The 17,179-nt window shown below is 41.0% G+C and overlaps 1 protein-coding gene across 2 annotated transcripts in view; it reads left to right on the top strand.

The window, feature by feature from the left end:
• LOC123995682 (potassium channel subfamily K member 2-like) overlaps window positions 1-17,179 on the top strand; it is an 89,505-nt gene that overhangs the window by 47,676 nt on the left and 24,650 nt on the right. Inside the window, exons 5-6 of one of the 2 annotated variants that reach the window (XM_046299342.1) lie at window positions 309-516; window positions 806-945. In XM_046299342.1, coding sequence (XP_046155298.1) covers window positions 309-516; window positions 806-945 — 348 coding nt within the window. Of the gene's footprint in view, window positions 1-308; window positions 529-805; window positions 946-17,179 lie in introns of both variants that reach the window. The other variant, XM_046299341.1, reaches the window with a different exon arrangement.

Here is a 17,179-nt window from a genome sequence, read left to right as displayed (position 1 = left end):
GACGTCTGCTGATTTAAAAGAAAATATGCCGAAATCAAATTGCAGCCATTCAAAAACAGATACTGTAGATACAGATATGCCCTTTTCTTTTTTAAATGTATAAAAAATATGCTCACACAAACACATACACATACACTGCAGCACCATCATAATCCAACTGTTTTGTTAGTATCCTCTTCACCTCTTCCCCGCTCCCTGTTTGTTGGCCCTCTTTCAAACCTCTGCAGTCTTCCCATGTTCCATTGCCATGTTTATTTATTCATGTCTTTATCCATCTCTTTATTCATTTGTTCTACCCTGCCTCCCAGTCTCTCCCTCAAAAGTGGAAAGTGAGCCAGACCAAGATCAGGGTGATCTCCACCGTGATCTTCATCCTGTTTGGCTGTGTCCTCTTCGTGGCGTTGCCGGCGGTCATCTTTAAACACATAGAGGGCTGGAGCACGCTGGAGTCCATCTACTTTGTGGTCATCACCCTCACCACCATCGGCTTCGGTGACTTTGTGGCCGGTGAAAAAGGTCTTGAAAAGGGTATTTAAGAGCTGTCTTTTCTGACTATGTTGTATGTTCTTCCTCTGCTATCCCGCCTTCTGTGTCTTAGAAAGAGTTTGTTTGAAATCAGACGTGTGCTTAATCTGCTGAGACAAAATGGGATTGCTGTACCCTTCTTCACAATAGAAGATCAATAATCAATATTCTGTGTGACATAGCCTCTCTCTCTTTCGCTCTCTTTCTGCTCTCTGGCTAGAGGTGTGATATCACTAAAAGCTTGTGTAGTATTTATTAAATATGTGTCTCCTCCCAATAGGTGGTTCTGAGATAGAGTATCTGGACTACTACAAGCCTGTGGTGTGGTTCTGGATCCTGATTGGTCTAGCCTACTTTGCTGCCGTGCTCAGTATGATAGGAGACTGGTTCAGAGTCATCTCCAAGAAAACCAAGGAGGAGGTACGTGATGTGTGTGGAAATCACTGCACCAAACCACAATACACAGTCACAGATACTTCCTATATATATTTTCAGAAGCTATACTATAGGTATCCTATACCATAAGTGTCTGTGGTACACTGGTAATCACTGCATGTTGAAATGTGGAAGGGAACCAAGATGGGAAGATCACAGCTAACAAACGTTCCCAGAACTTTAGAGAACATTTCCTTAAGTCTCATTAGGTCATTTCACAGACATGTTTCCATGATGTGCAAGGAATGTTTCCAGAGACCATTTTATTTATGTCAAATGTTCTCAGAACATAAGGTATTAATCAAATCAATTTTATTTGTCACATGCGCCGAATACAACAGGTGTAGACCTTACTGTGAAATGCTTACTTTACAAGCCCTTAAAAACTTCTTAAAGCATTGTTGGTTAAGAAAAAAAATAGATAAGTAAAAAATAGAAAATAAAAATAACAAATCATTAAAGAGCAGCAGTAAAAATAACAATAGCGAGGCTGTATACAGGGGGAACCGGTACAGAGTCAATGTGCGGGGGCACCAGTTAGTCAAGGTAATTGAGGTAATATGTACATGTAGGTAGAGTAGCAGCAGCTAAAAAGAGGGGTCTGGGTAGCCCTTAGATTATCTGTTCAGGAGTCTTATGGCTTCGGAGTGGAAGCTGTTAAGAGGCATCTTGGAGCTAGACTTGGCGCTCTGTTACTGCTTGCCGTGCGGTAGCAGAGAGAACAGTCTACGACTAGGGAGGGTGGCTGGAGGGCCTTCCTCTGACACCGCCTGGTGTAGAGATCCTGGATGGCAGGAAGCTTGGCTTCAGTGATGTACCGGGTCGTACACACTACCCTCTGTAGTGCCTTGCGGTCGGAAGCAGAGCAGTTGCCATATCAGGCAGTGATGCAACCAGTCAGGATGCTCTCGATGGTGCAGCTGTAGAACTTTTGAGGATCTGGGGACCCATGCCAAATATTTTTAGTCTCATGAGGGGGAATAGACTTTGTCGTGCCCTCTTCACAACTGTCTTAGTGTGTTTGGACCATGATAGTTTGTTGGTGATGTGGACACCAAGGAACTTGAAGCTCTCAACCTGCTCCACTGCAGCCCCGTCGATGAGAAAGGGGGGCGTGCTCGGTCCTCCTTTTCCTGTAGTCCACAATTATCTCCTTTGTCTTGATCACGTTGAGGGAGAGGTTGTTGTCCTGGAACCACGCAGCCAGGTCTCTGATCTTCTCCCTATAGGCCGTCTCATCGTTGTTGGTGATCAGGCCACTGTTGTGTCATCAGCAAACTTGATGATGGTGTTGGAGTCATGCCAGGCCATGCAGTCATGAGTGAACAGGGAGTACAAGACACTTGACAGTTGGTCAGCGCATGCTCAGAGTACACGTCCCGGTAATCCGTCTGACACTGCGGCCTTGTGAATGTTGACCTGTTTAAAGGTCTTACTCACATCAGCTACGGATAGCGTGATCACACAGTCGTCTGGAACAGCTGATGCTCTCATGCATATTTCAGTGAGACTTGCCTCGAAGCAAGCATAGAAGTAGTTTAGCTCGTCTGGTGGGCACGTGTCACTGGGCAGCTCTGTAATAGTTGTTATCTGTAATGGTTTGCAAGCCCTGCCACATCCGACGAGCAATGAAGCCATTGTAGTACGATTCAATCTTAGTCCTGTATTGACGCTTTGCCTGTTTGTTGGTTCGTCGGAGGGAATAGTGAGATTTTTTACAAGCTTCCGGGTTAGAGTCCCGCTCCTTGAATGCGGCAGCTCTACCCTTTAGCTCAGTGCGGATGTTGCCTGTAATCCATGGCTTCTGGTTGGGGTATGTACGTACGGTTACTGTGGGGACAACGTCATCAATGTACTTATTGATGAAGCCAGTGATTGATGTGGTGTAGCCTTCAATGCCATCGGAAGAATCCCGGAACATATTCCAGTCTGTGCTAGCAAAATAGTTGTGTAGCTTAGCATCTGCTTCATCTGACGACTTTCTTATTGACCGAGTCACTGGTGCTTCCTGCTTTAGTTTTTGCTTGTAAGCAGGAATCCGGAGGATAGAATTATGGTCAGATTTGTCAAATGGAGGGTGAGGGAGAGCTTTGTACGCGTCTCTGTGTTTGGAGTAAAGGTGGTCTAAAGTTTTATTCCCCTCTGGTTGCACATTAACATGCTGGTAGAAATGACATAAAATGGATTTGAGTTTCCCTGCATTAAAGTCCCCGGCAAATAGGAGCACCACCTCTGGATGAGGAATTTTCCTGTTTGCTTATGGCCATATACAGCTCATTGAGTGTGGTTTTAGTTCCAGCATTGGTTAGTGGTGGTACATAGCCAGCTATGAAAAATACAGATGAAAATTCTCTTGGTAAATAGTGTGGTCTACAGTTTATGATGAGATACTCTACTTCAAGACATCCTTAGAATTTGTACACCAGCTGTAGTTGACAAATACACATAGACTGTCACCCCGTCTTACCAGAAGCTGCTGTTCTATCTTGCCGAAAAATATTTAAACCAGCCAGCTGTATGTTATTCATGTCTTCATTCAGCCACGACTCGGTGAAACACAAGATATTACAGTTTTTATGGCCCGTTGGTAGAATGTATGTGATCGTAGTACGTCTATTTTATTATCGATAGATTGTACGTTGGCTAATAGGACTGATGGTTTAGGCAGATTACCCTCTCGGCGACAGATCCTTACAAGGGACCCTGGTCTTCGTCCACGATGCCTCTGTATCTTTCTCCGATGAATGACGGGGATTAGGGTCTTGTTGGGTGTCTGAAATAAATCCTTCCCGTCTGTCTCGTTGAAGAAAAACTATTCCTCCAGTACGGGGTGAGTAATCACTGTCCTGATATCCAGTAGCTCTTTTCGGTCATAAGACACAGTGGCAGAAACGTTATGTACAAAATAATTGACATATAACGCAAAAGAACATACACAATAGCACAATTGGTTACGGGGTCGTAAAACGGCAGCCTTCTCCTTCGGCAACATTCTCTATTAATGTTCTAGATGCTTTAAATGTAAATGTTGCAGGAACATTCATGTGTCAAATCAAATCAAATTTTGTTGGTCACATTCACATATTTATCAAATGTTATTGTGGGTGTAGCTAAATGCTCCAACATTGCAGTAGTATTTAACAATTCTCAATAATACACACAAATCTAAAAGTAAAAGAATGTATAAATATTAGATCGAGCAATGATCTAAAATACAGTAGAATAGAATACAGTATATACATGAGATGAGTAAAGCAGTATGTAAACATTATTTAAGCATCATTAAAGTTACTGTGGTTCCATTATTAAAGTGACCAGTGATTTCTATGTATATAGGGCAGCAGCCTCTAAGGTGCAGGGTTGCGTAACCGGGTGGAAGCTGGCTAGTGATGGCTATTTAACAGTCTGATGGCCTTGAGATAGAAGCTGTTTTTCAGTCTCAGCTTTGATGCACCTGTACTGACCTTGTCTTCTGGATGATAACGGAGTGAACAGGCTGTGGCTTGGTTGGTTAATGTCCTTGATGATCCTTTTGGCCTTCCTGTGACACCGGGTGCTGGAGGTGTCCTGGAGGGCAGGTAGTTTGTCCCCAGTGATGTGTTGGGCAAACTGCACCACCTTCTGGAGAGCCCTGCAGTTGAGGTACCAGGCAGTGATACAGCCCGATAAGATGCTCTCAATTGTGGGTTTTAGGGACCAAGACAAATTCAGCTTCCTGAGGTTGAAGAGGCATCGTTGCGCCTTCTTCACTACACTGTCTTTGTGGGTGCACCATTTCAGTGATGTGTACGCAGAGGAACTTGAAGTGTTCCACCTTCTCCACTGCGGTCCTGTCAATGTGGATAGGGGCGTGCTCCCTCTGTTGTTTCCTGAAGTCCATGATCAGCTCCCTTGTTTTGTTAACATTGAGTGAGAGGTTATATGCCCAGCACCACTCTCTTGTTGGTAATCAGGCCTACTACTGTTGTGTGGTCTCCAATCTTGATGATTGAGTTGGAGGTATGTGTGGCCCCACAGTGGGTGAACAAGGAGTACAGGAGGGGGCTGAGCATGCACCCTTGTGGGACCCCCGAGTTGAGGATCAGAGACGTGGAGTTGTTGTTTGCTACCTTCACCACCTGGGCACAGCCTGTCAAGAAGTGCAGAACGCAGTTTTTATTTGAGTTTTTATTTTACCTTTATTTAACTAGGCAAGTCAGTTAAGAACAAATTCTTATTTTCAATGAGGGCCTAAGAACAGTAGGTCTATTCACTGTCTATTCAGGGGCAGAACAACAGATTTGTACCTTGTCAGCTGAGGGATTTGAACTTACAACCTTCTGGTTACTAGTCCAATGTTCTAACCACTAGGCTACCCTGCACAGGGACGGGCTCATACCCAGGGCCCCCGAGCTTAATGATGAGCTTGGAGGGTACTATGGTGTTGAATGATGAATGCTGATAGTCTGGGGTGGAAGCCTTGCGAGGGTTAACATGCTTAAATGACTCACTCACATCGGCCACGGAGAGCCCACAGTCCTTGGTAGCGGGCGGCATCAGTTGCACTGTGTTATCCTGAAAGCGGGCGAAGAAGGTGTTTAGCTTGTCCGGGAAGCAAGACGTCAGTGTCCACGATGTGGCTGATTTTCCCTTTGTAGTCAGTGATTGTCTGTAGACCCTGCCACACGTCTTGTGTCTGAGCCATTGACTTGTGACTCCACTTTGTCTCTGTACTTACATTGTTTGCCTGTTTGATTGCCTTACAGATGGAATAATTACACTGTTTGTATTTGGCCAAATTCCCAGTCACCTTGCCATGGTTAAATGTGGTGGTTCGCGCTTTCAGTTTTACGAGAATGCTGCCATAGTCCATGATTTCTGGTTTGGGTAGGTTTTAATAGTCAACATGGGTACATCCTATCCTATACACTTCCTGATGAACTCAGTCACCGTATCCATGTATTCGTCAATGTTATTCTCAGAGACTACAAGGAACATATCCCAGTCCATGTGATCAATACAATCTTGAAGCATGGATTTTGATTGGTTAGACCAGCATTGAATAGACCTTAGCACAGGTACTTCCTGTTTGAATTTCTGCCTATAAGAAGCGAGGAGCAAAATGGAGTCGTGATCCGAAGGGAGGGCCTTGTAGACATTTCTACAAGTACTACAGTCAATGTGTTGGTAGAACTTCAGTAGTAGAATAGTCAAATGAACTCAAAAGTGACACAGACATGGTGGCATGGCAACAAGATCTGAAGACTGTGTACCAAGAGGTTGTGAGTTCAAATCCCAGATGAGGACACGTTGAAGAATAATTACTGTGTAAATGACCATACGCAAAAAAATCATGTGTGTCAAATATCTAAGTTGTAAACACTATGTTAAAAGCATTATGAGTATCTCTTGCCAAAAGGCAAAAATAGTTGTGAATGGATCAGTGGTTCACCAATCAGGGCCTTGATGGGTAACAGCAACAAGGTGTGATGAAAAATGTTTTGTGGATAACATTTATTTGGGACCATCAGGCAGGTCCTGATAAATGATACATAAAAATGTTATTAAACATGTATAGAACATTACTATCTTACATTCTGATAACATAGCAACCATGTTTGGTGGGACGTTGATGGAATATTCTCCTAACCCTCAGAAAACTGGACACGAATGTTCTTGCAACGTCCCATAAAACGCATCTAGAACATTCATGTTGTATATTCTGAGAACATTGTAACCACGTTATAGAGAAGTTCTGCTTGACATTAAGGCAATGTTCTGCTAACTTTAACACCAAAACATCCAAAGGTTTTTGCTAACATACAATGTTCCCCATATTAACGGAAAACTGGACTCTCAAACAGTAGGGGTACATTACAAAAACGTTTTCTCTCCCTAGAATTGTTAGCTGGAATGGAGCTGTGAATTCACCCAATCACAGCACAACATGTTGTGACCATTTATAAAATACCCAAACAGGGTGAGGCAAAGTGTTTGCTAGAGTATTCGACCACGAACTTGCATATTCAACACCGACCTAAAACGGATCACTTCAAAATAAACCAACCTTTTCGATCAGATGTACAGTATATCTTCTTAACCATTTTACACTGAGTGTACAAAACATTAGGAACGCCTTGCTAATATTGTGTTGCGTCTCCTTATGCCCTCAAAACAGCCTTAATTCGTCAGGGCATGGACTATAACAGTGGCAGGTAACCCTGTTCCTTGAGTGCCGTAGATACTGCAGGATTTTGGTCCAACTAGGGACCACACCTGACCAACTGAGTTAATTTATCAGTGATTACCTAAATTCAACACACCTGGTGTTCCAGGACAAAAACATGAAATGGGGCTGCCTACCCCTAGACGACAAGGTGTTGAAAGCATTCTACAGGGATGCTGGCCCATATGGACTCCAATCCGTCCCACAGGTGTGTCTAGTTGGCTGGATGTCCTTTGGGTGGTGGACAATTCTTGATACACACAGGTAACTGTTGAGTGTGAAAAACATCTTTACCGCTCTGTCTCACACACACACACACACACACAGAGACAGACAGACAGACAGACAGACAGACAGACAGACAGACAGACAGACAGACAGACAGACAGACAGACAGACAGACAGACAGACAGACAGACAGACAGACAGACAGACAGACAGACAGACAGACAGACAGACAGACAGACAGACAGACAGACAGACAGACAGACAGACAGACAGACAGACAAATGAACGCTGACAGGCAAAAACCTCCTCCTGATATAAAAGTTAATCCCATTACAAAGGGAGAAATATGTGTGACTGCCGTGTGAATACTTAGGATTGTGCATCATTAGGAGTGTGAGTGTGAGCCCTATGATGCAGACCTGAGTTTTACATAGAAACCTATTACTGAGAGCGAGGGAGACAGTGAGAGAACAAGAGAGAATGTGGCGGAGAAGTGAAAATGAGAGGGTAAGAGTGGGAAGAGAGGGAGGAATGGAAATGTGGACAAAAGATGAAGAGGGGGAGGGAAGCAGAAGAGCACACATGCAGACTCACAAATCTTAGCTTGGGGGTCTTCGATCCAGTAGCCCAAGACAGCTCATCTCAGCTTATTGTGTAAGAAAATACCCTAGAGGTATGCATGCTATATTTTATGAAAAGAATCAATAACTTCATCCCCCCTTCTTCCATTTTTCCCCACTTTCCGTTTCTCTTCCTCTCTGTAACCATGAAAATGCCCTGCATCCCATTGCATCTTATAAAGCACGTTCTCATGTAGTGAATGGATAGTTCTGGGTAGAAACTTCATTCAAAGGGGAAAAGGCCAATGGTTCCTTTTGTCAAAAGGATGTATCAGTGGAGGCTGCTAAGGTGAGAACGGCTCATAACAAGAGCAAATGGAATGGCATCAAACCATGTGTTACACTAACGGTATCAAACCGTTACACTAATGGTATCAAACCGTTACACTAACGGTATCAAACCATGTGTTACACTAACGGTATCAAACCGTTACACTAATGGTATCAAACCGTTACACTAACGGTATCAAACCATGTGTTACACTAACGGTATCAAACCATGTGTTACACTAACGGTATCAAACCGTTACACTAATGGTATCAAACCGTTACACTAACGGTATCAAACCATGTGTTACACTAACGGTATCAAACCATGTGTTACACTAACGGTATCAAACCGTTACACTAACGGTATCAAACCATGTGTTACACTAACGGTATCAAACCATGTGTTACACTAACGGCATCAAACCATGTGTTACACTAACGGTATCAAACCATGTGTTACACTAACGGTATCAAACCATGTGTTACACTAACGGTATCAAACCGTTACACTAACGGTATCAAACCATGTGTTACACTAACGGTATCAAACCATGTGTTACACTAACAGCATCAAACCATGTGTTACACTAACGGTATCAAACCATGTGTTACACTAACGGTATCAAACCATGTGTTACACTAACGGTATCAAACCATGTGTTACACTAACGGCATCAAACCATGTGTTACACTAACGGTATCAAACCATGTGTTACACTAACGGTATCAAACCATGTGTTACACTAACGGTATTAAACCATGTGTTACACTATCAAACCATGTGTTACATCAAACCATGTGTTACACTAACGGTATCAAACCGTTACACTAACGGTATCAAACCAAACCATGTTACACTAACGGTATCAAACCATGTGTTACACTAACGGCATCAAACCATGTGTTACACTAACGGTATCAAACCATGTGTTACACTAACAAACCATGGTATCAAACCATGTGTTACACTAACGGTATCAAACCATGTGTTACACTAACGGTATCAAACCGTTACACTAACGGTATCAAACCATGTGTTACACTAACGGTATCAAACCATGTGTTACACTAACGGTATCAAACCATGTGTTACACTAACGGTATCAAACCGTTACACTAACGGTATCAAACCATGTGTTACACTAACGGTATCAAACCATGTGTTACACTAACGGTATCAAACCATGTGTTACACTAACGGTATCAAACCGTTACACTAACGGTATCAAACCATGTGTTACACTAACGGTATCAAACCATGTGTTACACTAACGGTATCAAACCATGTGTTACACTAACGGTATCAAACCATGTGTTACACTAACGGTATCAAACCATGTGTTACACTAACGGTATCAAACCATGTGTTACACTAACGGTATCAAACCATGTGTTACACTAACGGTATCAAACCATGTGTTACACTAACGGTATCAAACCATGTGTTACACTAACGGTATCAAACCATGTGTTCGGTATCAAACCATGTGTTACACTAACGGTATCAAACCATGTGTTACACTAACGGTATCAAACCATGTGTTACACTAACGTATCAAACCATGTTACACTAACGGTATCAAACCATGTGTTACACTAACGGTATCAAACCATGTGTTACACTAACGGTATCAAACCATGTGTTACACTAACGGTATCAAACCATGTTTACACTAACGGTATCAAACCATGTGTTACACTAACGGTATCAAACCATGTGTTACACTAACGGTATCAAACCACTAACGTATCAAACCATGTTACACTAACGGTATCAAACCATGTGTTACACTAACGGTATCAAACCATGTTACACTAACGGTATCAAACCATGTGTTACACTAACGGTATCAAACCATGTGTTACACTAACGGTATCAAACCATGTGTTACACTAACGGTATCAAACCATGTCAAACCATGTTACACTAACGGTATCAAACCATGTACACTAACAATCAAACCATGTGTTACACTAACGGTATCAAACCATGTGTTACACTAACGGTATCAAACCATGTGTTACACTAACGGTATCAAACCATGTGTTACACTAACGGTATCAAACCATGTGTTACACTAACGGTATCAAACCATGTGTTACACTAACGGTATCAAACCATGTGTTACACTAACGGTATCAAACCATGTGTTACACTAACGGTATCAAACCATGTGTTACACTAACGGTATCAAACCATGTGTTACACTAACGGTATCAAACCATGTGTTACACTAACGGTATCAAACCATGTTACACTAACGGTATCAAACCATGTGTTACACTAACGGTATCAAACCATGTGTTACACTAACGGTCAAACCATGTGTTACACTAACGGTATCAAACCATGTGTTACACTAACGGTATCAAACCATGTGTTACACTAACGTATCAAACCATGTGTTACACTAACGGTATCAAACCATGTGTTACACTAACGGTATCAAACCATGTGTTACACTAACGGTATCAAACCATGTGTTACACTAACGGTATCAAACCATGTGTTACACTAACGGTATCAAACCATGTGTTACACTAACGGTATCAAACCATGTGTTACACTAACGGTATCAAACCATGTGTTACACTAACGGTATCAAACCATGTGTTACACTAACGGTATCAAACCATGTAACTAACGGTATCAAACCATGTGTTACACTAACGGTATCAAACCATGTGTTACACTAACGGTATCAAACCATGTGTTATCAAACCATGTGTTACACTAACGGTATCAAACCATGTGTTACACTAACGGCCATCAAACCAACGTGTTTACACTAACGGTATCAAACCATGTGTTACACTAACGGTATCAAACCATGTTACACTAACGGTATCAAACCATGTGTTACACTAACGGTATCAAACCATGTGTTACACTAACGGTATCAAACCATGTGTTACACATATCAAACCATGTGTTACACTAACGTGTTACACTAACGGTATCAAACCATGTGTTACACTAACGGTATCAAACCATGTGTTACACTAACGGTATCAAACCATGTGTTACACTAACGGTATCAAACCACTAACGTATCAAACCATGTTTACACTAACGGTATCAAACCATGTGTTACACTAACGGTATCAAACCATGTGTTACACTAACGGTATCAAACCATGTGTTACACTAACGGTATCAAACCATGTGTTACACTAACGGTATCAAACCATGTGTTACACTAACGGTATCAAACCATGTGTTACACTAACGGTATCAAACCATGTTACACTAACGGTATCAAACCATGTGTTACACTAACGGTATCAAACCATGTGTTACACTAACGGTATCAAACCATGTGTTACACTAACGGTATCAAACCATGTGTTACACTAACGGTATCAAACCATGTGTTACACTAACGGTATCAAACCATGTGTTACACTAACGTATCAAACCATGTTTACACTAACGGTATCAAACCATACACTAACGGTATCAAACCGTTACACTAACGGTATCAAACCATGTGTTACACTAACGGTATCAAACCATGTGTTACACTAACGGTATCAAACCATGTGTTACACTAACGGTATCAAACCATGTGTTACACTAACGGTATCAAACCATGTGTTACACTAACGGTATCAAACCATGTGTTACACTAACGGTATCAAACCATGTGTTACACTAACGGTATCAAACCATGTGTTACACTAACGGTATCAAACCATGTGTTACACTAACGGTATCAAACCATGTGTTACACTAACGGTATCAAACCATGTTACACTAACGGTATCAAACCATGTGTTACACTAACGGTATCAAACCATGTGTTACACTAACGGTATCAAACCATGTGTTACACTAACGGTATCAAACCATGTGTTACACTAACGGTATCAAACCATGTGTTACACTAACGGTTATCAAACCATGTGTTACACTAAAACGGTATCAAACCATGTGTTACACTAAAACGCTATCAAACCATGTGTTACACTAACGGTATCAAACCATGTGTTACACTAACGGTATCAAACCATGTGTTAAACCACTAACGGTATCAAACCATGTGTTTACACTAACGGTATCAAACCATGTGTTACACTAACGGTATCAAACCATGTGTTACACTAACGGTATCAAACACTAACGGTATCAAACCATGTGTTACACTAACGGTATCAAACCATGTGTTACACTAACAAAACCATGTGTTACACTAACGGTATCAAACCAACGGTATCAAACCATGTGTTACACTAACGGTATCAAACCATGTGTTACACTAACGGTATCAAACCATGTGTTACACTAACGGTATCAAACCATGTGTTACACTAACGGTATCAAACCATGTGTTACACTAACGGTATCAAACCATGTGTTACACTAACGGTATCAAACCATGTGTTACACTAACGGTATCAAACCATGTGTTACACTAACGGTATCAAACCATGTTACACTAACGGTATCAAACCATGTGTTACACTACTAAAACCATGTGTTACACTAACGTATCAAACCATGTGTTACACTAACGGTATCAAACCATGTGTTACACTAACGGTATCAAACCACACTGTATCAAACCATGTTACACTAACGGTATCAAACCATGTGTTACACTAACGGTATCAAACCATGTGTTACACTAACGGTATCAAACCATGTGTTACACTAACGGTATCAAACCATGTGTTACACTAACGGTATCAAACCATGTGTTACACTAACGGTATCAAACCATGTGTTACACTAACGGTATCAAACCATGTGTTACACTAACGGTATCAAACCATGTGTTACACTAACGTATCAAACCATGTGTTACACTAACGGTATCAAACCATGTGTTACACTAACGGTATCAAACCATGTGTTACACTAACGGTATCAAACCATGTGTTACACTAACGGTATCAAACCATGTGTTACACTAACGGTATCAAACCATGTGTTACACTAACGGTATCAAACCATGTGTTACACTAACGGTAAACCATCAAACCATGTGTTACACTAACGGTATCAAACCATGTGTTACACTAACGGTATCAAACCATGTGTTTACACTAACGGTATCAAACCATGTGTTACACTAACGGTATCAAACCATGTGTGTTACACTAACGGTATCAAACCATGTGTTACAAACCATGTAACGGTATCAAACCATGTGTTACACTATCAAACCATGTGTTACACTAACGGTATCAAACCATGTGTTACACTAACGGTATCAAACCATGTGTTACACTAACGGTATCAAACCATGTGTTACACTAACGGTATCAAACCATAACGGTGTTACACTAACGGCATCAAACCATGTGTTACACTAACGGTATCAAACCATGTGTTACACTAACGGTATCAAACCATGTGTTACACTAACGGTATCAAACCATGTGTTACACTAACGGTATCAAAAACCATGTGTTACACTAACGGTATCAAACCATGTGTTACACTAACGGTATCAAACCATGTGTTACACTAACGGTATCAAACCATGTGTTACACTAACTATCAAACCATGGTTATCAAACCATGTGTTACACTAACGGTATCAAACCATGTGTTACACTAACGGTATCAAACCATGTGTTACACTAACGGTATCAAACCATGTGTTACACTAACGGTATCAAACCATGTTTACACTAACGGTATCAAACCATGTGTTACACTAACGGTATCAAACCATGTGTTACACTAACGGTATCAAACCATGTGTTACACTAACGGTATCAAACCATGTGTTACACTAACGGTATCAAACCATGTGTTACACTAACGGTATCAAACCATGTGTTACACTAACGGTATCAAACCATGTGTTACACTAACGGTATCAAACCATGTGTTACACTAACGGTATCAAACCATGTGTTACACTAACGGTATCAAACCATGTGTTACACTAACGGTATCAAACCATGTGTTACACTAACGGTGTCAAACCATGTGTTACACTAACGGTATCAAACCATGTGTTACACTAACGGTATCAAACCATGTGTTACACTAACGGTATCAAACCATGTGTTACACTAACGGTATCAAACCATGTGTTACACTAACGGTATCAAACCATGTGTTACACTAACGGTATCAAACCATGTGTTACACTAACGGTATCAAACCATGTGTTACACTAACGGTATCAAACCATGTGTTACACTAACGGTATCAAACCATGTGTTACACTAACGGTATCAAACCATGTGTTACACTAACGGTATCAAACCATGTGTTACACTAACGGTATCAAACCATGTGTTACACTAACGGTATCAAACCATGTGTTACACTAACGGTATCAAACCATGTGTTACACTAACGGTATCAAACCATGTGTTACACTAACGGTATCAAACCATGTGTTACACTAACGGTATCAAACCATGTGTTACACTAACGGTATCAAACCATGTGTTACACTAACGGTATCAAACCATGTGTTACACTAACGGTATCAAACCATGTTACACTAACGGTATCAAACCATGTGTTACACTAACGGTATCAAACCATGTGTTACACTAACGGTATCAAACCATGTGTTACACTAACGGTATCAAACCATGTGTTACACTAACGGTATCAAACCATGTGTTACACTAACGGTATCAAACCATGTGTTACACTAACGGTATCAAACCATGTGTTACACTAACGGTATCAAACCATGTGTTACACTAACGGTATCAAACCATGTACACTAACGGCATCAAACCATGTGTTACACTAACGGTATCAAACCATGTGTTACACTAACGGTATCAAACCATGTGTTACACTAACGGTATCAAACCATGTGTTACACTAACGGCATCAAAAACCATGTGTTACACTAACGGTATCAAACCATGTGTTACACTAACGGTATCAAACCATGTGTTACACTAACGGTATCAAACCATGTGTTACACTAACGGTATCAAACCATGTGTTACACTAACGGTATCAAACCATGTGTTACACTAACGGTATCAAACCATGTGTTACACTAACGGTATCAAACCATGTGTTACACTAACGGTATCAAACCATGTGTTACACTAACGGTATCAAACCATGTGTTACACTAATCAAACCATGTACACTAACAAAAACCATGTGTTACACTAACGGTATCAAACCATGTGTTACACTAACGGTATCAAACCATGTGTTACACTAACGGTATCAAACCATGTGTTAACTAACATCAAACCATGTTACACTAACGGTATCAAACCATGTGTTACACTAACGGTATCAAACCATGTGTTACACTAAAACCATGTGTTACACTAACGGTATCAAACCATGTGTTACACTAACGGTATCAAACCATGTGTTACACTAACGGTATCAAACCATGTGTTACAAACCAAACCATGTGTTACACTAACGGTATCAAACCATGTGTTACACTAACGGTATCAAACCATGTGTTACACTAACGGTATCAAACCATGTGTTACTAACGGTATCAAACCATGTGTTACACTAACGGTATCAAACCATGTGTTACACTAATCAAACCATGTGTTACACTAACGTATCAAACCATGTGTTACACTAACGGTATCAAACCATGTGTTACACTAACGGTATCAAACCATGTGTTACACTAACGGTATCAAACCATGTGTTACACTAACGGTATCAAACCATGTGTTACACTAACGGTATCAAACCATGTGTTACACTAACGGTATCAAACCATGTGTTACACTAACGGTATCAAACCATGTGTTACACTAACGGTATCAAACCATGTGTTACACTAACGGTATCAAACCATGTCAAACAAACCATGTGTTACACTAACGGTATCAAACCATGTGTTACACTAACGGTATCAAACCATGTGTTACACTAACGGTATCAAACCATGTGTTACACTAACGGCAAACCATCAAACCATCAAACCATGTGTTACACTAAAAACCATGTATCAATCAAACCATGTGTTACACTAACGGTATCAAACCATGTGTTACACTAACGGTATCAAACCATGTGTTACACTAACGGTATCAAACCATGTGTTACACTAACGGTATCAAACCATGTGTTAAACACACTAACGGTATCAAACCATGTGTTACACTAACGGTATCAAACCATGTGTTACACTAACGGTATCAAACCATGTGTTACACTAACGGTATCAAACCATGTGTTACACTATCAAACCATGGTTATCAAAACCATGTGTTACACTAACGGTATCAAACCATGTGTTACACTAACGTATCAAACCATGTGTTACACAAACCATAACGGTATCAAACCATGTGTTACACTAACGGTATCAAACCATGTGTTACACTAACGGTATCAAACCATGTGTTACACTAACGGTATCAAACCATGTGTTACACTAACGGTATCAAACCATAACGTGTGTTACACTAACGGTATCAAACCATGTGTTACACTAACGGTATCAAACCATGTGTTACACTAACGGTATCAAACCATGTGTTTACACTAACGGTATCAAACCATGTGTTACACTAACGGTATCAAACCATGTGTTACACTAACGGTATCAAACCATGTGTTACACTAACGGTATCAAACCATGTGTTACACTAACGGTATCAAACCATGTGTTACACTAACGGTGTTACACTCAAACCATGTGTTACACTAACGGTATCAAACCATGTGTTACACTAACGGTATCAAACCATGTGTTACACTAACGGTATCAAACCATGTGTTACACTAACGGTATCAAACCATGTGTTACACTAACGGTATCAAACCATGTGTTACACTAACGGTATCAAACCATGTGTTACACTAACGGTATCAAACCATGTGTTACACTAACGGTATCAAACCATGTGTTACACTAACGGTATCAAACCATGTGTTACACTAACGGTATCAAAAACCATGTGTTACACTAACGGT

The sequence above is a fragment of the Oncorhynchus gorbuscha genome, linkage group LG14 (assembly GCF_021184085.1).
Source record: "Oncorhynchus gorbuscha isolate QuinsamMale2020 ecotype Even-year linkage group LG14, OgorEven_v1.0, whole genome shotgun sequence".
Classification (NCBI taxonomy): Eukaryota; Metazoa; Chordata; class Actinopteri; order Salmoniformes; family Salmonidae; genus Oncorhynchus; species Oncorhynchus gorbuscha.
Note: the sequence above shows the minus strand (reverse complement) of the source record. Positions and strands in the feature narration are given on the sequence as shown.